At 53.3% G+C, this 24,391-nt stretch overlaps 1 protein-coding gene across 1 annotated transcript in view; it reads left to right on the top strand.

Annotated features, from left to right (window-relative positions):
• PGBD5 (piggyBac transposable element derived 5) overlaps positions 1-24,391 on the top strand; it is an 854,702-nt gene that overhangs the window by 805,675 nt on the left and 24,636 nt on the right. Inside the window, exon 6 of the mRNA XM_069606913.1 lies at positions 21,642-21,747. Coding sequence (XP_069463014.1) covers positions 21,642-21,747 — 106 coding nt within the window. The remainder of the gene's footprint in view (positions 1-21,641; positions 21,748-24,391) is intronic.

Genomic DNA, 24,391 nt, shown 5'->3' with positions numbered 1-24,391 from the left:
ACAATGACCTCTGAAGGGGTACGCGACACACGGGGCAAGCACAGTTGCTAAGTACGTGCGGAACTCACCGTCTGCCTGGAAAAAGAACGTGAAAAATACGCGTGTGTGCGCGTTGGCAACACCCCCACCAAAAGAAGAATTGTACACTGTCTGAGGAGACAGGACAAAAGGAGAAGTGAACACTGTTTGAGGAAACGGGCCCAAAAAAAGTAGAAAAATGAAAGCTGTCAGAGGTAACAGGGAGTACGAACTTGAAACGCTGTGAAGTAATCGCGTGTGAACCGACAAGAAGTACAGAATCCACCCACTCGCTCTCCACAAAAAGCACGTACAAGGAAATGGCGTCCTACACGTACCTTTTAAACCGGCCCACAAGTTCACGTCACTTACGCGTGTACGTGCCCTTTCCTCCAATTACACGCGCTGACACTCGGACGTGCAGCTTTTCCACGTGTGCTCTGTCATTACGTGCTATGAGGGAAACACCCACGCGCGTCACATCACAGACGTGCTTACGTGCTAAGGGCCTTTGGTCCAATGAAATCACGTACGTGCGCTGACGCGCTTACGCGATGAGGGCCTTTCCTCAAATTACACGCTGACGTGCAAGATTTTCACGTGCCAAATCACTCTGTATCAAGCTGGTCACGTGTTCACACACGGAAGACCACGCTCCTGCCCAGAAGGCCGAATTACTGCCCCCCAGAGCCCCGAGCACGCTCCCACCTGCCATATGCTGCTGCCTGATTGCCTGCTGCCCACGTGCCTTGCCATTTGCTGCCTGCACGTCAGCCAGGGGTGCTGTTGCTGTGACCACCCCTGCTGGAACCGAAGACTCCCAACTGGGATTGCATCGTTCGACAGCCCAGCCCCAGGACCCAGTTGCCCACCCACTCCTGCCTCTGGGGTTGCCATGTCCAGCACTACACCATCTGGTGGCACTGGCAACCCCCAGCCAGCGAGGCAGAGGGCCACCAGCTTCACTGCCACCGAAGTTGGTGTCCTGGTGGAGCAAGTCCTGGGGCAGTATGATGCCCTCTTCGGAAGGTTAGGCGCCGACAAGGAAGGACGGACCAGGATCTGGACGGACATCGTGACTGCCATCAACGCGGAGGGGGTGGCAGTCCGCGAATTCCATCATGTGAAGAAGCGCTGGGAGGACTTCAGGTCCAGGACCCTCAACAAGGCCTGCCGCCTCTTGAAGGCAGCAGATGCTAAGGGGCGCCGGGGCCACCTGTCGGAAGACCAAATGAGGGTCCTGGAACATGTATGCCCAGGGCTCCATGTCCAGGTCCTTGAGAGGCACTCCCGTCTGGAGTCGAGCGGTAAGTGTACATGCATACTGATTGGAAGCTGTGAGTGTGGTGGTGTGCCAGTAGTGTGCAGGCTGCACGTGTGGTTTTGTAGGGCCATGTATGGATGTGTATGTACAGGGCCGTGAGGCTGACACATGCGAGTCCTTTCATGTGTGAGACGCATGGATGGTGTATCTGTGGGTAAGCATGCAGGCCAAATGCAGATGTGTGAGCACACATGTTTGAATGTCAGTTGTCAAGGTTGTGGTGTCACACATGGATGTTGGTTCCAGCTGCATGTATCTGCACTGTGTACTTGTGCATGTATGTGTATCTGACAAGTGCGCAACTGTCATGCAACATGGATGCATGTGAGACTGATATGTAGAAGACTGATTGCCAGATGTGGCATCGATGCCGATCTCATCACTGCAACACTTGGTGGAGGTGTACACATGCATGTAAGTGTGGTGGCGTGTGTGCATGTCTAGTGCACTCCCTATGTCTCATGTGATGTCTGGCTCACCTTTGCCTGCTCATGTTGTTGTATGTGTATGGATGGTGCTGGCTGTTGCGATATGGCTGTGGAATAGCTCATGTGTGTGATTTGAAATGACATGTGTGTTGGGGATTGTGATGCCATGTCTGAAGTTTGACAATGACACCCGTGTGCAACTGTCATGTGTGTATGAGTCCATTGTACAGTGCCCTGATGCCTGTGTCCTATCTCTCCCTGTCTGCAGCGTTGACTGATGAAGAGGGCGTAGGTGGTGCTGTGGAGCACAGTGGCAGGGATCGCACCGCCAGCCGGAGACACAAGGCCCGGCTCCCCTCCCAGGTTGTCATCTCGTCGGGGAGTGAGGAGTCCGGTGCCGCATCCCAGGTCGCAGCTGCCGAGGGGAGGTCCAAGAGGCGGAGGTCGGAGTTGGACTCCTCGGCAGCAGAAGGGGCAGCTGAGACCCCACAGGGCCCGACGGAGAAAGATGGCACAGAGTCATCCAGGTTGGTGGGGGGTTTGGTGGAGGAGGAGGCCGTGCAAGAGACAGAGACGGGGTCTGGAGGTGGGGATTCCACTGGTGCTAGTGGTGCAGTGCAGTGCAGGGGCAGGGACAGGAGGCAGCACAGGCCGCCGCAGAGGTGCCTGTGTGTAATCCTGTCCCCGATCCTGTGACTGCATCATCTTGCACCAGCAGGGATACTTACGTCCAGACCTGTTTTCACGCGGGGGATGAGCTTACGACAACTGGCCTTCCTCTGCCTGCGGACGTGGCTATCCGGGACCAGGTTGAGCCTGTCCTGGGTGGTGTGGCGTTGCGTCAACGGGCCATGCAAGGCGAAATGCAGTCTTTTAATGGGGAGACTGCATGTCGTCTCGAATGGCTTGTTGACCACGTCGACCTACTGGGACAGGTCACGAGGGCCGGATTCCTCCGTTTACTGGGCCTTGTTCCGACCCCCTCTTCAATTGAACCCCCTATGCGCCAGTCGTACTCCGTGCCATCTTCCCACCCATGTGTCACCTGGGTGCCCTGTGGAGCTGCCTCTGACCCTGCGGCCAGGCTGGTGGAGGACACATCCCTGCCACAGTCGGGAGTCGGACGTCCAGCAGGGGTGGCCACCTCAACAACTGCACCCCAGCCAGAGGAGGATGCGCAGGCAGCAAGAGCCAGGACACGGGCAGAGGAACAGCAGCAGCAGCAACAAGGTGGGAGCCATGATGGCTCGGGGCCTTCGTCATCGGAGGGGCAGGCATCGGCCAGAGGGCAGGAGGACCCAGGACGGGAAGTGTCTTCCGTGTGGCAGCGGTTAGGCCATGCCATAGATGTGGAGCGGCAGCGGGCAGAAGAGGCACGGCTCACGATGGTCAGGGCGGAGAGCTCCATGCGGAGGGCCCTGAGGCGGGCCGAGTGCCTCGAGGCAATTCGCAGGGAGTTGAAGGAGAACATGTCGTCGTCCCTGCGAACCCTCAGGGCCATGGAAGAGGACCGCCTCCGGGACATTGAGCAGGAGTTTGATGATGCCCTGGCCCGGGACATCCAAAAGTGAGCCGTCGGATTAGCCCGCTGCCCTTGTAAATAGTTAGATAGTGTTAGGTTTCCTTTGTTTTTTTCTTTATTTTGGTTGCGCTTGGACAATGCACCACGTTTCTGTATATAGTTTTTCATTAGGTAGTATTTTTGATAAGTTTCATTTCTTCAGTTGGGATCATGGACCCTGGATTGTTCATCTGTATATAGTTCACTATTGGATTCATCTCTTTTTTTTTTTGGATTTCCCCATGGAGCAATGGTTTTCACTTTTGTTTTTCCCTTGGATTTGCTTTGTTGGACTATGACTTTGGACACCTTTCCTTTGGATTATGATTTCTTGTTTTTCATTATTTTACGGACATGCAGCTTTTCTTTTTTTATTCCCATTGTTGTTTGTTTGATTTTAATTCCATTCATGTTGCTTTTAATACATTTTTTTCTTCATACTTCGATGTGTGGTATTATCTCATTGGTTTCATGCATGTCATGATATGGGTTTTCACATTCACTTGCAACCATTGTGTGTGTGTGACAGACATGTGTTCATTTACATACTTGCCATTGGGGTTGTATCATGTAATTACCTTTTCTATGTGGGTGGATGCAATACTTGGTTGGGTCTTTGGGCTGGGGAGGCTGGCCATAAGGTCCATGATTGAGGATCGTCATGACCTGGGGGCAGGGGGACATGAGTGGGGGCCTGCTGGCAGGTGCCCCTGACTGCTGGGGAGTGGGGGTGCTGCGGGACATGTGTGGGGGCCTGCTGGCAGGTGTCCCTGACTGCTGGGGGGGTGGGGGTGCAGGGGGACATGTGTGGGGGCCTGCTGGCAGGTGCCCCTGACTGCTGGAGGGTGGGGGTGCAGGGGGACATGAGTGGGACATGAGTGGGGCCCTGCTGGCAGGTGCCCTGCACTGCTGGGGGGTGGGGGTGCAAGGGGACATGAGTGGGGGCCTGCTGGCAGGTGCCCCTCAGTGCTGGGGGGTGGGGGTGCAAGGGGACATGAGTGGGAGCCTTTTGGCAGGTGCCCTGCACTGCTGGGGGGTGGGAGTGCAAGGGGACATGAGTGGGGGCCTGCTGGCAGGTGCCCTGCACTGCTGGGAGGTGGGGGTGGAAGGGGACATGAGTGGGGGCCTGCTGGCAGGTGCCCCTCAGTGCTGGGGGTGCAAGGGGACATAAGTGGGGGCCTGCTGGCAGGTGCCCTGCACTGCTGGGAGTAGGGGTGCAAGGGGACATGAGTGGGACATAAGTGGGGGCCTGCTGGCAGGTGCCCTGCACTGCTAGGGGTTGGGGGTGCAAGGGGACATGAGTGGGGGGCTGCTGGCAGGTGCCCTGCACTGCTGGGGGGTGGGTGTGCAAGGGGACATGAGTGGGAGCCTGCTGGCAGGTGCCTTGCACTGCTGGGGGGTGGGGGTGCAATGGGCCATGAGTAGGGGCCTGCTGGCGGGTGCCCTGCACTGCTGGGGGTGGGGGTGCAAGGGGACATGAGTGGGACATGAGTGGGGGCCTGCTGGTAGGTGCCCCTCAGTGCTGGGGGTGGGGGTTGTTAGGGAGAATTCTCTGTTTAGGCTGAATTTCCTAACCTAGTGAGTCCCCCAGCAGCTTTGCTGGATTTCTGGAGTTTGTTTTTTTCATCCTGCCAAGAGTGAGACTCTTTTTCCTCCCACTCGTAGACATGAATGTGGTTGATTTCTTTGAATGTCAATGTGTTCTATGGGCTATGGGGTCTTTTACTCCATAGAGCCTCATGTGTTTTGCTATGTGTGTTACACCGCACCCTCCGTGCCGTAACACTGGGGTGTCCTAGAGGATCCCCGCCATAGACTCCATACCCTGGGACTGACTACTATCTCCCAGGGCATGTAAAGTCACCATTGGCTTTACTAGACCTAAATTTACTAACAGAACTAGTACAAACCATCCTATTGTGGATGTACTGGTAGGGGTAATTTGATTACCCCTGGGTCTGTTGTTCGAGGGGGCACTGTCCCGTCCCCCTCGTCGAGTTTTAGCTGGTAGCAGTGGATACTACTTTTTATATTCGACCACGGATATATTCCTATGGGATTCTTCCCATTGTTGGAGGCTAATACTTTTTCACATTAGTCTCTAACATACCGCCGGCTTATTTATCTTAAATAAATCCACCGGTTGGTGTTTTCTGCCAGAACTCGGTTTTTAAAATGGCGTATGTGTTCGCCTATGTAACTCCGAAACCAAAGGCTAAGCCCTTTGGTCCACTTTTGGCAGGCTTCTGCACAGAAGCCCTCCAGAGTGGTGCCATTCTGTCTGGGTACCACAGGGGGTGTGGGAGGGGGTTTAGGCACCCTGGACTGAGTTGCCTTGCCAACTCAAGTCACACTCTTGTGTGATTGGCCCGAGTGGTGAGCCGCCCCCGCTCACCACTTAGCATGTTTTATTGACAGCTAGGCTGAATGAATGGGGGTTTTCTGCATAAAAGCAGGGCTTTTGGGACTGGAACTTCAGAAGTCGCCACAGGACCTAAGAATCCGACGAGGGTAAAGCTGAGCCGACCTGCAACGACGACACCTCCGGTGGAGCCCTGCTGAAACGACTCAGCACTTCCCAACGACAGAGGAGATCTCCCTGCTGGAGAGTCTTCTTCCCCTGACTGGTGGGAACAACCAGTCCCTTGCTTTTTCTTCACTTCCAGGACATCCAGTGGTCGAATTGCCCGTGCTGAGCACCCCGGCAACCGGATAGCCACTGACCACTGTACCGCGACCAAAAGGTGGTGCCTTGTGATTGAGCCCTCCGCGGCTGGTCTCTTCCCTGGTGGTGCAACGATCTTCAACTTTCCTCGACGACGACATCATCTCATCTTCTGGCAAAGCCCCGACTTGCATCCACCACCAGGAACAACTGCCCCCGCCGGAGCTGTCTCTTCACTCTCAAGGTACTGTGTCCGCCTGGCTTCCCTTGTGACGGTTAGCGTGAGGTGTTTTAAATCCTTACCTTTCCATTGGGTCGCCTCCAGACCTTCTTAACTTTTTGTTCTAAACTGGTCCAACCTCTCTGTGACATTTTGCTGCAAAGACTTGAAGTGCGTTTCCACTGTGATACTTTTGGGACATACAGTCTTGCCTCTCTCCGAGTGGGCCTGGCCTCTGAACTTTGTGATTTACAGTCGACCCTGCCTTGCTCGACTTGCATTTGTTTCGTAAAAGTGTTGGTACTGAGTTGGTTTCATACCCTACCTTTTTCTCTCCCTTTCTAACGAATACTAGAGTGCCATCTAGGTTAAAGTATTCACCTCTGTCTGCAAATAAGTGGTGCCGTTGAACCTAGACTTGTCGAAATATTGTTATGGGATTGATATATGCTTATAGTAATTGTAATTGAAGTTGTTTGCCATATTAGTGCCAGTGTGTTTTCCATAGATGTGTTTTCAAATAAATAATTATATATCTTTACACCCAAGCTCTGTTCCGTGTCTGCTTGTTCTACTTTGTAAATTGTATACTCCAAATACGGCCTAAATTCCCTAACTTGAGGGAAGTCTGACTGCTCAGCCACAGCTACCAAGTGAATCTGTGTGGTACAGACTGCTACCAAGTGAGTTTACTGCCAAACACCTGTAGTCTTAAATCTTTTGCAGTGGTCCCAGAGGGAACTGCACAGGTTTCTGCCTAACAGGGGTGCAAGGGGACATGAGTGGGGCCTGCTGGCAGGTGCCCTGCACTGCTGGGGGGTGGGGGTGCAAGGGGACATGAGTGGGGGCCTGCTGGCAGGGGCCCCTGACTGCTGGGGGGTGAGGGGGCAGGGGGACGTGTGGGGGCCTGCTGGCAGGTGCCTCTGACTGCTGGGGCGTGGGGGTGCAGGGGGACATGTGTGGGACATGAGTGGGGGCCTGCTGGCAGGTGCCCCTGACTGCTGGGTGGTGGGGCTGCAGGGGGACATGTATGGGGGCCTGCTGGCAGGTGCCCCTGACTGCTGGGGGGTGGGGGTGCAGGGGGACATGTGTGGGACATGTGTGGGGGCCTGCTGGCAGGTGCTCATGACTGCTGGGGGGTGGGGGTGCAAGGGGACATGTTTGGGGGCCTGCTGGCAGGTGCCCCTGACTGCTGGGGGGTGGGGGTGCAGGGGGACATGTCTGGGTTCCTGCTGGCAGGTGCCCCTGACTGCTGGGCGGTGGGGGTGGAGGGGGACATGAGTGAGGGCCTGCTGTCAGGTGCCCCTGACTGCTGGGGGTGGGGGTGCAGGGGGACATGTGTGGGGGCCTGCTGACAGGTGCCCCTGACTGCTGGGGTGTGGGGGTGCAGGGGGACATGTGTGGGGGCCTGCTGGCAGGTGCCCCTGAATGCTGGGGGGTGGGGGTGCTGGGGGACATGTGTGGAGGCCTGCTGGCAGGTGCCCCTGACTGCTGGGGGGTGAGGGTGCAGGGGGACATGTGTGGGGGCCTGCTGGCAGGTGCCCCTGACTGCTGGGGGTGGGGTGCAGGGGGACATGTGTGGGACATGTGTGGGGGCCTGCTGGCAGGTGCCCCTGACTGCTGGGGGGGTGGGGGTGCAAGGGGACATGTGTGGGGGCCTGCTGGCAGGTGCCCTTGACTGCTCGGGGGTGGGGGTGATGGGGGACATGTGTGGTGGCCTGCTGGCAGGTGCCCTGCACTGCTGGGGGGTGGGAGTGCAAGGGGACATGGGTGGGACATGAGTGGGGGCCTGCTGGCAGGAACCCCTGACTGCTGGGGTTGAGAGTGCAAGGGGACATGAGTGGGGGCCTGCTGGCAGGTGCCCTGCACTGCTGGGGGGTGGGGGTCCAAGGGGACATGAGTGGGGGCCTGCTGGCAGGTGCCCTGCACTGCTGGGGGGTGGGGGTACAGGGGGACATGTGTGGGACATGTGTGGGGGCCTGCTGGCAGGTGCCCTGCACTGCTGGGGGGTGGGAGTGCAAGGGGACATGGGTGGGACATGAGTGGGGGCCTGCTGGCAGGAGCCCCTGACTGCTGGGGGTGAGAGTGCAAGGGGACATGAGTGGGGGCCTGCTGGCAGGTGCCCTGCACTGCTGGGGGGTGGGGGTGCAAGGGGACATGAGTGGGGGGCTGCTGGCAGGTGCCCTGCACTGCTGGGGATGGGGGTGCAAGGGGCATGAGTGGGGGCCTGCTGTCAGGTGCCCCTGACTGCTGGGGGTGGGGGTGCAGGGGGATATGTGTGGGGGCCTGCCGACAGGTGCCCCTGACTGCTGGGGGGTGGGGGTGCAGGGGGACATGTGTGGGGGCCTGCCGGCAGGTGCCCCTGAATGCTGGGGGGTGGAGGTGCTGGGGGACATGTGTGGGGGCCTGCTGGCAGGTGCCCCTGACTGCTGGGGGGTGGGGGTACAGGGGGATATGTGTGGGGGCCTGCTGGCAGGTGCCCCTGACTGCTGGGGGGTGGGGTGCAGGGGGACATGTGTGGCGGCCTGCTGGCAGGTGCCCCTGACTGCTGGGGTGTGGGGGTGCAAGGGGACATGTGTGGGGGCCTGCTGGCAGGTGCCCCTGACTGCTGGGGGGTGGGGGTGCTGGGGGACATGTGTGGGGCCTGCTGGCAGGTGCCCTGCACTGCTGGGGGGTGGGAGTGCAAGGGGACATGGGTGGGACATGACTGCTGGGGGTGAGAGTGCAAGGGGACATGAGTGGGGGTCTGCTGGCAGGTGCCCTGCACTGCTGGGAGGTGGGGGTGCAAGGGGACATGAGTGGGGGCCTGCTGGCAGGTGCCCTGCACTGCTGGGGGGTGGGGGTGCAAGGGGACATGAGTGGGGGCCTGCTGGCAGGTGCCCTGCACTGCTGGGGGGTGGGGGTGCAAGGGGACATGAGTGGGGGCCTGCTGGCTGGTGCCCTGCACTGCTGGGGGGTGGGGGTGCAAGGGGACATGAGTGGGGGCCTGCTGGCAGGTGCCCCTCAGTGCTGGGGGGTGGGGTGCTGGGGGACATGAGTGGGGGCCTGCCGGCAGGTGCCCTGCACTCCTGGGGGATGGGGGTGCAGGGGGACATGAGTGGGGGCCTGCTGGCAGGTGCCCCTGACTGTCGGGGGGTGGGGGTGCTGGGGGACATGTGTGGCGGCCTGCTGGCAGGTGTTCCTGACTGCTGGGGGGTGGGGGTGCCGGTAGACATGTGTGGAGGCCTGCTGGCAGGTGCCCCTGACTTCTGGGGGGTGGGGGTGCAGGGGGACATGTGTGGGACATGAGTGGGGGCCAGCTGTCAGGTGCCCCTGACTGCTGGGGGGTGGGGGTGCAGGGGGACATGTGTGGGGGCCTGCTGGCAGGTGCCCCTGACTGCTGGGGGGTGGGGGTGCAGGGGGACATGTGTGGGGGCCTGCTGACAGGTGCCCCTGACTGCTGGGGGGTGAGGGTGCTGGGGGACATATGTGGGGGCCTGCTGGCAGGTGCCCCTGACTGCTGGGGGGGTGGGGTGCAGGGGGACATGTGTGGTACATGTGTGGGGTCCTGCTGGCAGGTGCCCCTGACTGCTGGGGGGTGGGGGTGCAGGGGGACATGTGTGGGGGCCTGCTGGCAGGTGCCCCTGACTGCTGGGGGTTGGGTGCAGGGGGACATGTGTGGTACATGTGTGGGGGCCTGCTGGCAGGTGCCCCTGACTGCTGGGGGGTGAGCGTGCTGGGGGACATGTGTGGGGGCCTGCTGGCAGGTGCCCTGCACTGCTGGGAGGTGGGGGCGCAAAGGGGACATGAGTGGGGGCCTGCTGGCAGGTGCCCTGCACTGCTGGGGGTGGGGGTGCAAGGGGACATGAGTGGGGGCCTGCTGGCAGGTGCCCTGCACTGCTGGGGGGTGGGGGTGCAAGGGGACATGAGTGGGGGCCTGCTGGCTGGTGCCCTGCACTGCTGGGGGGTGGGGGTGCAAGGGGACATGAGTGGGGGGCTGCTGGCAGGTGCCCCTCAGTGCTGGGGGGTGGGGTGCTGGGGGACATGAGTGGGGGCATGCTGGCAGGTGCCCTGCACTGCTGGGGGGTGGGGGTGCAGGGGGACATGTGTGGGGGCCCGCTGGCAGGTGCCCCTGACTGCTGGGGGGTGGGGGTGCTGGGGGACATGTGTGGGGGCCTGCTGGCAGGTGTTCCTGACTGCTGGGGGGTGGGGGTGCCGGTAGACATGTGTGGGGGCCTTTTGGCAGGTGCCCCTGACTGCTGGGGTGTGTGGGTGCAGGGGGACATGTGTGGGACATGAGTGGGGGCCTGCTGTCAGGTGCCCCTGACTGCTGGGGGGTGGGGGTGCAGGGGGACATGTGTGGGGGCCTGCTGGCAGGTGCCCCTGACTGCTGGGGGGTGGGGGTGCAGGGGGACATGTGTGGGGGCCTGCTGACAGGTGCCCCTGACTGCTGGGGGGTGGGGGTGCTGGGGGACATGTGTGGGGGCCTGCTGGCATGTGCCCCTGACTGCTGGGGGGTGGGGTGCAGGGGGACATGTGTGGTACATGTGTGGGGGCCTGCTGGCAGGTGCCCATGACTGCTGGGGGGTGGGTGTGCAGGGGGACATGTGTGGGGGCCTGCTGGCAGGTGCCCCTGACTGCTGGGGGGTGGGGTGCACGGGGACATGTGTGGTACATGTGTGGGGGCCTGCTGGCAGGTGCCCCTGACTGCTGGGGGGTGGGTGTGCTGGGGGACATGTGTGGGGGCCTGCTGGCAGGTGCCCTGCACTGCTGGGAGGTGGGGGTGCAAGGGGACATGAGTGGGGGCCTGCCGACAGGTGCCCCTGACTGCTGGGGGGTGGGGGTGCAGGGGGACATGTGTGGGGGCCTGCCGGCAGGTGCCCCTGAATGCTGGGGGGTGGGGGTGCTGGGGGACATGTGTGGGGGCCTGCTGGCAGGTGCCCCTGACTGCTGGGGGGTGGGGGTACAGGGGGATATGTGTGGGGGCCTGCTGGCAGGTGCCCCTGACTGCTGGGGGGTGGGGTGCAGGGGGACATGTGTGGGGGCCTGCTGGCAGGTGCCCCTGACTGCTGGGGTGTGGGGTGCAAGGGGACATGTGTGGGGGCCTGCGGCAGGTGCCCCTGACTGCTGGGGGGTGGGGGTGCTGGGGGACATGTGTGGGGCCTGCTGGTAGGTGCCCTGCACTGCTGGGGGGTGGGAGTACAAGGGGACATGGGTGGGACATGATTGCTGGGGGTGAGAGTGCAAGGGGACATGAGTGGGGGTCTGCTGGTAGGTGCCCTGCACTGCTGGGAGGTGGGGGTGCAAGGGGACATGAGTGGGGGCCTGCTGACAGGTGCCCTGCACTGCTGGGGGGTGGGGGTGCAAGGGGACATGAGTGGGGGCCTGCTGGCAGGTGCCCTGCACTGCTGGGGGGTGGGGGTGCAAGGGGACATGAGTGGGGGCCTGCTGGCTGGTGCCCTGCACTGCTGGGGGGTTGGGGTGCAAGGGGACATGAGTGGGGGCCTGCTGGCAGGTGCCCCTCAGTGCTGGGGGGTGGGGTGCTGGGGGACATGAGTGGGGGCCTGCTGGCAGGTGCCTTGCACTGCTGGGGGGTGGGGGTGCAAGGGGACATGTGTGGGGGCCTGCTGGCAGGTGCCCCTGACTGCTGGGGGGTGGGGGTGCTGGGGGACATGTGTGGGGGCCTGCTGGCAGGTGTTCCTGACTGCTGGGGGGTGGGGGTGCCGATAGACATGTGTGGGGGCCTGCTAGCAGGTGCCCCTGACTGCTGGGGGGTGGGGGTGCTGGGGGACATGTGTGGGGGCCTGCTGTCAGGTGCCCCTGACTGCTGGGGGGTGGGGGTGCAGGGGTACATGTGTGGGGGCCTGCTGGCAGGTGCCCCTGACTGCTGGGGGGTGGGGGTGCAGGGGGACATGTGTGGGACATGTGTGGGGGCCTGCTGACAGGTGCCCCTGACTGCTGGGGGGTGGGGGGCTGGGGGACATGTGTGGGGGCCTGCTGGCAGGTGCCTCTGACTGCTGGGGGGTGGGGTGCAGGGGGACATGTGTGGTACATGTGTGGGGGCCTGCTGGCAGGTGCCCCTGACTGCTGGGGGGTGGGGGTGCAGGGGGACATGTGTGGGGGCCTTCTGGCAGGTGCCCCTGACTGCTGGGGGGTGGGGTGCACGGGGACATGTGTGGTACATGTGTGGGGGCCTGCTGGCAGGTGCCCCTGACTGCTGTGGGGTGGGGGTGCTGGGGGACATGTGTGGGGGCCTGCTGGCAGGTGCTCTGCACTGCTGGGGGTGGGGGTGCTGGGAGACATGTGTGGGGGCCTGCTCGCAGGTGCCCCTGACTGCTGTGGGGTGGGGGTGCTGGGGGACATGTGTGGGGGCCTGCTGGCAGGTGCTCTGCACTGCTGGGGGTGGGGGTGCTGGGAGACATGAGTTGGTGATCATATTGCAACGTGCAATGTGGCTTGGCTGGGGGGCATGCCCATGGTGGATGTGCTGCCTGCGGGACATGACCAGGGGTGCGGGGTAGTCCCCTGTGGTGTGGGCTGCCTGGAGGGGCCGTGGAGGGGGTAGAGGGGACACCTGGGAGGACCCACACTGCCAAATCACGTGTATGACTCCCCGCGCATCCCCGAAATAGCGTTCCCCGCTCTGATAGCAAAATCGCGTGTGAAACTTCATGCGCAGCCCGGTAATACACGTACCCTACTCCAATCGCATGTGAAACTTCCCGCGCACCGCTGAAATACACGTACCCAGGCCAATCGCGTGTGAAACTTCCCGCGCACCCCTGAAATACACGTACCCAGGCCAATTGCGTGTGAAACTTCCCGCGCACCCCTGAAATACACATGCCCAGGCCAATCGCGTGTGCAAGCCCAATCGCGTGTGAAACTTCCCGCGCACCCCTGAAATACACGTACCCAGGCCATTTGCGTGTGAAACTTCCCGCGCACCCCTAAAATACACGTACCCAGCCCAATCGCGTGTGAAACTTCCTGCGCACCCCCGTAATACACGTACCCCAATCGCACAGGCCCTTTCGCGTGTGAAACTTCCTGCGAACCCCGTAATACACGTACCCTGCTGAAATTGCGTGTGAAACTTCACGCGCACCCTAGTAATACACGTTCCCCGCTTGCCGTTTGCTGTTTGGCAGCCCTGTAAACTGGTCCAGGGTTAGCGCAGCCCTTTGCGCTGAATTAGGGATTTTGATGGCTTTTCCTTGCGCGAGGGCGTTCTTGGGGGCTTAACTGCCACTGCTGCAGGGTCGCTGCGCCACTCTGCACCACGGCTTGTTTTGGAGGCTAAAATCCATGAATACGCTGTGTGCGGGAATCGATTTTAGAGCACGCGGCTGGCGCAGACATTCGCACGCGCACACTGCGCCAGCCGCGTGCGCCACTTTTGTGCGAAATTCCATGAATTACCCTCTGTATGTCGTCAATGATATTTATAAGATACTCATATTGGTAGCAACACTGCACATCTGTTGAATGTTCAAGGCCTACGGCTACTCTACTCTCCTGGGAGAGATGAGCTGTCACTCTCACACACTTGAGGTGTAAAGGAATTGTGCATGTTTTATTTTTCACAGAGAGGGGCTGATTTTTATGGACAGAGGTTTTGCTGATCTTCCTTGTATTATGTGTGAATTACAAGCTGGGAGCAGCAACGCGTTGTCTCACATTACAGGGAGCAAGAACTGGAGATATTGAAATATTTCCTCTTTTACAGTGGACAGAGACCCTTCCAAAGCCATTTTATGAGAGTTGAAACGTGACCGCAAACACTGCCCAATGTTTAAGCCTTGGCTAATGCTGCTGAAACCAAGTTGCGTTATTCTGCTTTTATATGGCACCAAATCACCACCCTAGTGACAGAGCACCTGAAATGTTATTGGTTTGATTCCTAGGTCCAGTTTTGTTGCATTCTTACAAGAATGGCAATAAAGCGCTAATTTCTGATTTACACAAATTGGACGAACCTCTTCCTCTGCAATATGAATTTCGTTTCAGATGACTTCTCGGAAAAGGGAAGCATTCTAGTAGTGAAGACTGCGACCTGAGGAGGTGTGTTTGTGGAATACCGATTTAAAATCCACATCTACAACCCCCCAAAGCAAAGCGGGGTGTGAGGGGTTGGGGGGAAGTTGGAAGAAAATCAAAATCTGGACTTTCCCCCTTCTATCACAGGCTGCTAGAGGGACTTTGTACAAGCAAATGATATGATAGGTTATTTATAACACGCTTAATACCCAGAGGTTTGTCGTCTTGTTTCCAAGGCGAGCACGTTGCCCCTGAGCTATCCTCCCCAGACCGATATCGACCATTCCTCCAGATTTTCCCTGGAGGCTCCCAATTGTACACCCCAAAAGGCTGTGTGGCTTGTGCACAAGCTCAAAAAACAAATTGGTCCCGGAAAATATTGAAACGTTTTTACTTTGCTTGGCACAAGATTCGTGGCAAAACTTGACTTGCATTAAACAAAACTGACGAACGCATGAGGCACAGGAGAGACGGGGTGCAGAACATATACAACAGACTTTTTATTTACAATTCATCGACAAAGCAGCATATCTGGCAAAAAGCAGCGTTGTTTTCCATTTGTCAACAGAGGAATAGTCTTGCGTGACACCACAGAGGGAGGTATGACTATGTTTCTGCAAGCTACCAGGACGCAGACCCATTGTTTCATTGCAGAACCTAAAGACCCACGCTGTCCGAGCTCTCGCACTCAGGTACGATGAGTGAACAGCACAGGATGAATTGCTTTAGTCCAGTGGTCTTCAAACATTTAGGCCTAGGCCCCCCTGAGCAAAATGTGGGCAGCCCGGCCCCCCCCAAAATGCCAAATAGACAGTTATTTCAAATGGCTATGAACTATTGCGCTGTCACTGCGCACCCTACTCCCTGTATAGTCTGTGGGCACCCCCACCTGCTCCCATCACAGTCTTTGGACTCCCTCATCCCACTCCTAGCCCAGTCCCTGTGCTCTCCCCACCCCACCACACATCCTGGACTCTCCAAACTCTGCTCCCACCACACTCCCATGGCTGGTGAATTTTTTAATTGGAGGGGCATATGTATTTCTACCAGATATGCCATAGCGACCAGGTGGATTGAGGGGGGGCCGAACCAATCAAGAGGAGTTCGGGAGGTTTTCCCCCCTGAATTTATTTAAAATAATGTGTTCAAATGTAGCATTTTAGAGCATACTTTTACAAAAGAAATGTGTAAACAGCCAAACAGTTTGCAATTTGCGCTTGGGGGGCCCAGGTGGCAGGCATGATATTTTTTACTGAACACCTATGACAGATGCCCAGTAAAAATATACCATCCCTGTTCCCTGGGCCCCACAGTGCTTAACACAATCAACATGATTATATGTGTATGCAAGGCGCTGGGGGCCAAGGGAGAAAGTATGGTATTTTTGATTGGACATCTATGATAGATAGCCATTAAAAAAATACCATCCCTGTCCCCTGGGATCCACAGTACCTCAGAAGGAGAGCTGATTTTGGCAGGTGGGTAGGGGGATTGTGCAACAAAGGTATTTTTAAATGCCTTTGTTGTACAACCATCCTTTGCCCCTCTACCCCACACTCACCAAAATCAGCTCAATGGACCTAAACAAACACACACATTCACACAGCAATCACTCTATCATTCACACGAGCACCCATCACTATTCACTCACTCATAACACAAGCATACATGCATCTATACACATATTTAAATAAAAAATAAATTAACATAAATGAATATCCATTTGCAACTGCGGCCACTTTTTCATTGGTGCCTGAGACAGTTGTATGCTCCAGTACGAACATGTGGGCCGCCCCTGCCCATTTCCTCCAATCTAAAAAATCTTTTTTTTTAACATTCCATGCTGGGCTCTCGCTCCCCCCACAGTTTGAAGACCTCTGCTTTAGTCTGTTCACCCGTCTACAGTGGCATGTCCACACTCTTTTGACTGAGGTTCCCGAGTAGGGCTCTGATTTATGCAGGGTTGGCCAGTCGGATTCCAGGGATAGTACATGCCACCCCAAGTCACTCCCTGGACATGCCCGCACAAGATCGGAGATAAGCCATACAAATCACAGATGCTTTACGATGTATGCCATGCCCTTGTCCGTGCACACTTCATCTGAATATTTGAATCCACAGAGAAGGCGAAGAGTCAGGTCAAGCTTTGGTGATTCAAGCACTTTCTCCTTTCTCCCATCCCTCCCTCTCTACCTCTCTACCTCTCAGGCCAAGCCAAATCCAGCATTGCCATCTACCTTCTCGGTCATGCGACCCATGAAGCGTGTGTTCACTGAAGCTTTCGCTGCCACTTTCTCTCCCCCTCCTCCTCTGGCTGACTCACATCCTGACACAGCCCTTTCCATGCTCCATTCTTCTTTCTCTGATATTCTTGATGTTCTTGCCCCTGTCATGAGAATCAGCTTGAAGCCCAAAGCCAAGTTCTTTGGCCGCAAATACATGTATCAAGCTATTCAGTGAAATTCTCTGGCACCAGAAGAGATTAATCTGGCTATGTAGTGACATTCTTGGGCGGCAAAATAAAGTATTCTAGCTACGCAATTACATTCTCAAGCAGCAAAGAATTATTAATCTAGCTAGGCCATGACATCATGAAGCAGTTAAAAAAAAGTATTCTAGTTATGCAATGACATTCTGATGCTGCAAAGGTAAATTAATCTTGCAATGCATTGAAGTTCTCTCGCAGCATCTGGGAGTTATTCTAGCCAGCCAATGAGTTTTTAGAAGCAGAGTAGTGCAATCTAGCTATGGAATTAAATAATTTGGCAACACAAAATACATTCATATAGATATTCAGTGAAGTTCATATGCATGCAATTTAACTTGCCTCAGGTAAATTCTCAGGCAGTGAAATACAGTTTTTTAGCTATGCAATTAAATTCCTAGCCAGCAAAGAACTATTAATTTAGCTGTGCAGGTGGAAGCTTGTCTAGCTATATGATTTTATTAACAGCTAAATATAGTTACCTAGCTATGAAATTAAATTCCCTGGAAGGGCAAAATAAATGAGTCTAGCGATGTAATGAAATTCTCTGGCAGCAAAACGAGTTGAAATGTAAATAAATGTAAATAACAATTACAATGATGGTATTCTGCCCTACTTGAATCTAGACAAATTGGTGGCGGGAGCAGGGAGAGTGTGCCTGGCGAACCAGCAAACAGGTGCTACATTTAGCCCTTGTACTTAGCCGGCTGCCTTGGCAAGGCTGCCCAACAGAGCCCTGATTTTCGGGGATGCTAGGGTCACATGATCCCAGATGCTGCCCGTCTGGGTAGAGGTGGCCGGAAGATGGGGCAGGCAGGGAGGAAGGCATAGCGCTCAACTCACCCGCTTTTGGCAGGTGTCATCCTCCTTGAAAGCAGATGAATCACCCGCCAAGTCCCTCATACGCCCATTCACTTCTATGGGCCCCTCACCCGCCAAAAAGAAAATCGGGTGTTTTCACCCGCCTTGGTGACAAAAAAAAGGTTGGGAGCTATGGGAAGAGGAAACAAAAAAAGTGCTACAGATGCTCCCCATCCACCGCACCCCATCCGGCCCTTCTCTCACCCACACTTGTCTGGAGTGGCTGCTTCTGGATACCTGCCCCATAGGAGGAAGCTGGAAGCGTAGTCTCTTGGGCAAGGTGCCCCCAGTGCGCCATTTCCCGCATCAGCTACTAAATAGTGTGACCCACTGGTGAGTGTCTATCCTCTTACCTTTGAGGCGATATTACTTTACCAGATAATATAACTGGTTGTGCCATACCTCTTGTAAAAAAAATTAAAAAGGGATGTGTAGGTCTTGCCAAGAAACAATAAACTATGCGGCTAGCAGCGAGGCTGCTCTTTTTATGATTTGACTATTTTACTGTTCGTTCAGCATCGCATTGCAATAGCGAATCATATGTGTTTGTCCTGGCTGATCTATATGACTAGAGATTTATTTTAATAGACTCCTGTATGTTTCACTGGTCTATTTTATTTTTGTGATGTTACGCATTGTATTATAAACGTATTGGCAGGCTTTGTTTATACAGCCTGAATTTTGAAGCATTTCTTCCTCTTCTGTTATTTATCTCACTCTCACCGTCACGTCCCACGTGACTTACAGCGCTTATGTCTCGGGGTCGACGCAAAGTGGATGTGTGCAGCGGGAGCGCCTGCAGCGTGTTGAAGGCGCGCCTGCCGGTGCCCGTCACAGTGCCCCGGCCGATTGCCCGATATTTCCCCTTGGGCAACCTCGGCGACCATCTCTTTGCATGTTTTATCGCAGAAGATGCTTTTACAGCTTGCCCCTCCTACTAACTTTCCCTTTGGTTTCACCCCTTCCTCCTCTTCTGATTTGTTGATATGTTTTCCCCTTAAAGCTCTCTCTCTCGCGGCACATGCTGCTCATTGTTATGATATGCTGCTCAATTATTTACCAGATTTTGTGTGCATCACTGAAACCTGGTTTGGTGATTCCTCCGGCCCTATTATTGCTCACCATTTTCCTACTAATTTTAGTATTCTTCATGTAGACTGCCCTTCCCCATGTCTTGGTGGTGGAGTTGACATTATTTTTAATTCCCTTTTCTCTGTTACTTTGCTTACTCTTAATCACAATATTCATATGGAGGCACTGTTTGCTATCTTTACTATTTCTTCTAATCTGTCTATTCACTTTTTAAATGTTAACCGCTCGCCATTGCCTGATTCTTGTTCCTACAATTCTTTCCTGGACCTGGCAGCCGATTTAAAACTTCGGCTCTCCAATCTTTTGATTGCTGATGATTTTAACCTTAAGCCTAACTACCCAGCTAATATGAAGTCTCAGAGATTTATTACAGCTATGAATGAATTTACCATTTCACAGCTGGTTATTGGTCCTACTCATCGACTGGGCAATACCCTAAACCTTTTATTTGCTTCTACATCTGACGTTAAGGTCTACCCACTACTTCAAAATTTTTGGTCCGACCATTCTTTTATCCCTTTTTTTTTGGAAACTGGCCTTTCCTAAGGCCGCCTGTAAGCCTTGCCTCACTTCTTGTTGGAATTGGTGCACTGTTTCCCGTAATTACATTTATGATCAATTGGAAACTTGTTGTTCCTTCTCTGTGACCCTTGATTTGAAGATTATTGCCTCAGCTTTTATGGCTATTGCAGATCGTCTTTCCCCGCTCAAGCCACCTAAACGTAAGGCCAGGTTTTCTGAGTCTTGGTTCACTGATCACCTTTGCGCACTTCGTCTCCAACATAGGCAGGCGGAACAAAATTGGCATTTGAATTATGACTCCGCAGCTAAAGCTATTTTGCAACAAATTTCCATCCAGATATCATAAAGCCATTGCTGAAGCTAAATGTAACTAATCTCTAATTGTGTGGTAAAGTCTATCAATCAACCCAAAGAACTCTATAATGTTGTGCGCTCTTTGTCTATAACACCTTCTGAATCTATTTGTCCACCCAATTTCTTTGTGATTATCAAAATTCGAAAAATAATGTGTTCTTCTGGATCCTGGTCCGTGGCCTCACAGGATACGTCTAGTGTCCCTTCTGCTGAACTCTCCTGGTCTGTGTTCCCTGCGTTTACTATCGAGGACATGACAACGGCTATGCTTAAATTGAGGTCAGCCTCCCCTTTAGATCATATCCCTCTAGCTGTCCTGAAGGACTGTATTCCTCGTATTAACCCTCTTATTACAAAATCTGTTAACATTTCTTTCTCTACTGGTCAGATGCATGTTAATGCTAAACATGCACTGGTTGTCCCATTTCTGCTAAAGCCTTCTTTAGACCTCTTGTTTCATTTAACATTTGTCCCATCTTGCGTCTTCCTTTTCTTATGAAGCTTCTTGAAGCTTTAGTCTGCTCGCTCTTGAACTCCTTTCTTGAGAATTCCTTGTTCTTTCATGCTTCACAGTCTGGTTTCCGTCCAGGTTACAGAACCGAGAGTGTGCTGGTCTATGTCGTTGACAATCTGGCTCGACTGCATGACCTTGGCAGCCTTGGTGATTTATTGCTTTTTGATCTATCAGCCGCCTTTCATATCATTGATCATGCAGGCCGGCCTATCTAGCGTTGTACTTTCCTGGTTCTCTTTGTTTCTTTCAGATCATTCTCAATCTCTCTCTCTTCCTCCTTTCCACTCCCACTGTCCTTACCTGTGGAGTTGCTGAAGAGTCCTCCATCTCTACGGTCTTGATCCACATCCAACCCCTCACTAGGCTCATCTGTTCTCGTGGCTTCCTTTTTTACTCTTACGCAGGTGATACCCACTTTTTGGTTCGGCTTGATCACTCTCATCCTGAGACAGCAGCCAGATTCAGGGCCTGCCTGGATGCCGTGGGTGAATGGATGTGCCTTAACTGGCTTAAGTTCAATGGGCATATGACAGAGGTGTTAGTTGTGTGTCCCCCGTCCTCCACTCTTTTCTGGACTACTTTCTTCTGTCCGTCTTCTTTGGGCCCCTTTCCTTCTCCTGTATCCTCGGTGAAAGATTTGGGGGTTAGGATCTCAGCTTCCTTGTCTATGGAATTTCAGATTAGTGCTGTTTGCCAGAGGGGTTATTTCCAACTAAAAATCCTTTGCATGGTTATTCCTTTCCTTCCACCTCAGCTGCGGGCTCTGGTGGTGTCCGCTCTTGTTATGTCTTCTGTGTATTATTTCAACTCTCTTTTCTTTTTAGCTCAGCCCTCCTATTTAAAATGGCTGCGTCAAGCTCTTCAGAATTCTGCAGCTAGAGTGGCTACCCCACTCCTAGATGTGCCCACATTTCTCCAGTCCTGCGCCATCTTCATTGGCTTCCTTTGACTAAGCACTGCGGCGGAATATCTTCAGGACATATTCCATCCTTATATTCCTGTTGTGACCCTGCGCTCTGCGGATGCTTGTTTTGTTGTTGTTCCTTAATTCAAGAATGCCTGCTTTGGTGGATGGTCCTTTTCGATTGCTCCAGCTCAGAACTCTGGTCTCCGTGCTTTATGGGCCACGGACATGTTTGTACCTGTTTTAGCTCTTTCCCACATTCTCATTTGCTAGTCAGCGCAAATATGCCCTTGGCTGAATGCTGAGCTCTATACATTCTGGTTAACTTAACATGTGCATTAATAACCTGAAAATAACAATTTACGTGTGTATATTAAGCGATGTAATGAAAACAGATAATGCAGTAGCAAAAATAACAAATCCCCCAAATTTGAAAGACACAGTAGATTTTGCAATTCCCTAAGAGGCGGGTATTAAATGTATCCATCAATGTACACACTTACAACATATTTGTATTTAACACGGTCCTCAATGTTCATCTTGTTTCATTCCTGTTCTGTGTTTTTTTAGATGTAAAGCCATCTGGGATTCAACCTTTTTGTTGGTGTTATTCTGCACTGTCTGGTTATAGAAGTCATATTATAGGTAACCTTCCTTTTCACTTTTTATTGCAGGAGTCATCATTAAGAGGAAAAGTGGAGAAATTCCCTGTCCTTTGGCTGTAGAGGCCTTTGCTGCTCATCTCAGCTACATCTGCAGATATGACGATAAGTACAGCAAGTAAGTGAAAAACCACCAAATTGCAGGAATCCTTTTCTGCCTCCACCTACCCACCGCCCCATGCATTCAAATCAAGATAACTGTCTAACTCTATTGCATAACTGGATGGCCCCCTGCTACCTTAAATCAAGTCAGCCAAACTCTCTCCTAAACTATTGCAACTTCCTCGTGACCGGAAAACAGCACTACTGTTCTACACTACACCTCCAGCCGTCTGCGATCTGAACTACTTACCACACACCACGACACCCCAGCGCCTTCAGCTCGCATTCGAGCAACTAGCTCTCTGTCCAAAGCAGAGCCTTTCACACATTAAACGCCTTAGTTTTCACAATATCCCATGGCCTGCACCCCTAGCTCCCCGCCCATCCCACCAAACCTATTTTCATGATCACCCAAACAAATAGTTCTGCGTTCTAATTCAACCAATTTATAAGCAATTAAAATCTCCCTGAGCAGATGCAGGTACTTTGCTCTGCCAGTACTCTTCTCTAGGGCATATTCCCTCTTGAGCTCAGGGACCTAAAGCCACTACATATATAAGGCCTGACACAAACTCTACCCCTACCCATCACCCACACAAGAGTGAATGCGGTTAGTGGTATGCCATGTTTAATCACTGGATCTTTGGGACTGGTAAACAGCTGGACAGCGTGTGTGTGTGTCTGTTTGTCTGTGTGCGTGTGTGTGTCTGTGTGTAGGGTATTTTGTGAAGTGTAGTATTTATATTGCCCCACTCATTTTTCCTATTCCCTTGTCCCTCTCAAAATGTGCTTACTGTTCTATCTTTTCAGCATTTACCTTTCATACTTGAATAATAATCAAAAAGTCGAGAAGAGGATTGTGTTATTCTGGTATTGTAATTCATAGCAGATCTGGAAAATGTTAAGAGAATACAGGTAGGAAAGCAGAACATGAAGGGAGAATTGTAGGGAAAATGAAATAAGAGCATATTAAGGGCTTGATGTTTTGAAATGATTGCACCTGAAATATGTATGATCAAAATCTCTTAGAGCGTGATTACACGTTTGGTGGTATTGGTAAAATACCTGTAATTGCGATTACCAGGTTGTTTTACCACTTAGCCAAGTTATGACTTTCATTTTTTAAACACATTTTTCTGTCCTCTTTTGTGTGACCGATTTTCCTGCTACACGAAAGCAGTACCGCATGCAGTAATTACCGGGTGCGTATTGCGGCTTACGATAATTACAGGACCCCTTATTGAGTCCTATGGGAGTCCAAGATGGGGAATAACGGTATGGTCTACATGACATGTACCATGCGGACCTACTGGACCACCCAATATTTACAGCATGCTGTCTCAGTAAACAGGCCTGGAAGTATTGCCTGGTGCAATACCTCCAAACTCATAATCAAGCCCTTAGTCCTTTAATCGTGACAAGATATCCATGCTGACAAGGTTTTCTTCCAAGCTTATAAGTGTCGTATTAACTTGTACAACTGGCTCACTATGTTGGTCACTTGTCTGTGATGTCATCAAATCACAGCTCATAACTTACGCAAGAGTACATCTCTGGCCCTCCAGTTGCTTTGGACTACAACTCTCATGAACCTTCATCACTGAGAGGGCTAGCTTGCGCTGATGGGATGTGATGTCCAAAACATCTGGAGGGTCTCATAATAAGTCAAAGGGCATCCCAAGGCATTTCCAAAATGGTCTGTATCCAACTCTGGCATAAGCCGTTTCTGCTCTCTACACTTGGTCTATTATCATCAAATACTGCCACCCATTTTTTAACCATCTATTGTCTGACTCAACTACTCTCACTGTGCCATCAAAGGGACTTCTGAGGTGTCTCTTGCAGAATTTGAGCTGCAGGCCTTCATGTTACTGCATGGCCCGCCACATTCATTAACATGCTTAATCCCATTCTGGGGCACGATATCAGTGGTTAAATACATGAATCCAAATATTTGATTGGGAGGAAACACATCTACCCAATATCATACCCCTTACTGAAATATACCCGCAACCTGTTTTTTAAATAACATCTAAGAAAAACAAGCAGTGAGCAACCCGAAAGAAGGATGCCTTCATTAGTTTAGCACAAATAAGGTGCACGTTTTCAGAATGGCTTCAGTCCTGTCTTCTGGAATTGCTTATACAAAAGAAGGAAAATGTCCTTTCATATAATGCAATCTCACAACTGCACAGTGCAAATACGTTCTATTTTACAATGTGTAGTAAGGAAGCAAGGAGGTGAAATGTAACTTGAAGTAAGTAAAGGAATTGTGGAGTTCTGTTAATTTCTGAGTGTTGTTGCAAACAATTCTTCGGAGCAAGAGTCTCTGGGATGTGGTGTGAGAAATGCAATGTGTCTTTGCACAACCTTGCATTTCAAATCACATGCTGCTCATTTATTTTTCAAAGCAGGGACCTAGGCTACATATGTGGTATATTTCTAGTTTGGACTATCAATGATCTTATACTCTTTCATAATAACTTCAATACAATCCATCCACCTATTAACTTTAAACTGACACAAATATATATTCATTACATATCATTGCCAGATAATGGACCAATTACACTTCAGTATTGCTCAAACCTTCAGATCACCTGAGCTAAGCTAAGCTTACACTCTTAACTACCGGGATGTCAATACAGCAGAATGACCGG

Source organism: Ambystoma mexicanum, chromosome 4p (genome assembly GCF_040938575.1).
Source record: "Ambystoma mexicanum isolate Mex_15411 chromosome 4p, UKY_AmexF1_1, whole genome shotgun sequence".
NCBI classification, from domain to species: Eukaryota; Metazoa; Chordata; class Amphibia; order Caudata; family Ambystomatidae; genus Ambystoma; species Ambystoma mexicanum.
Note: the sequence above shows the minus strand (reverse complement) of the source record. Positions and strands in the feature narration are given on the sequence as shown.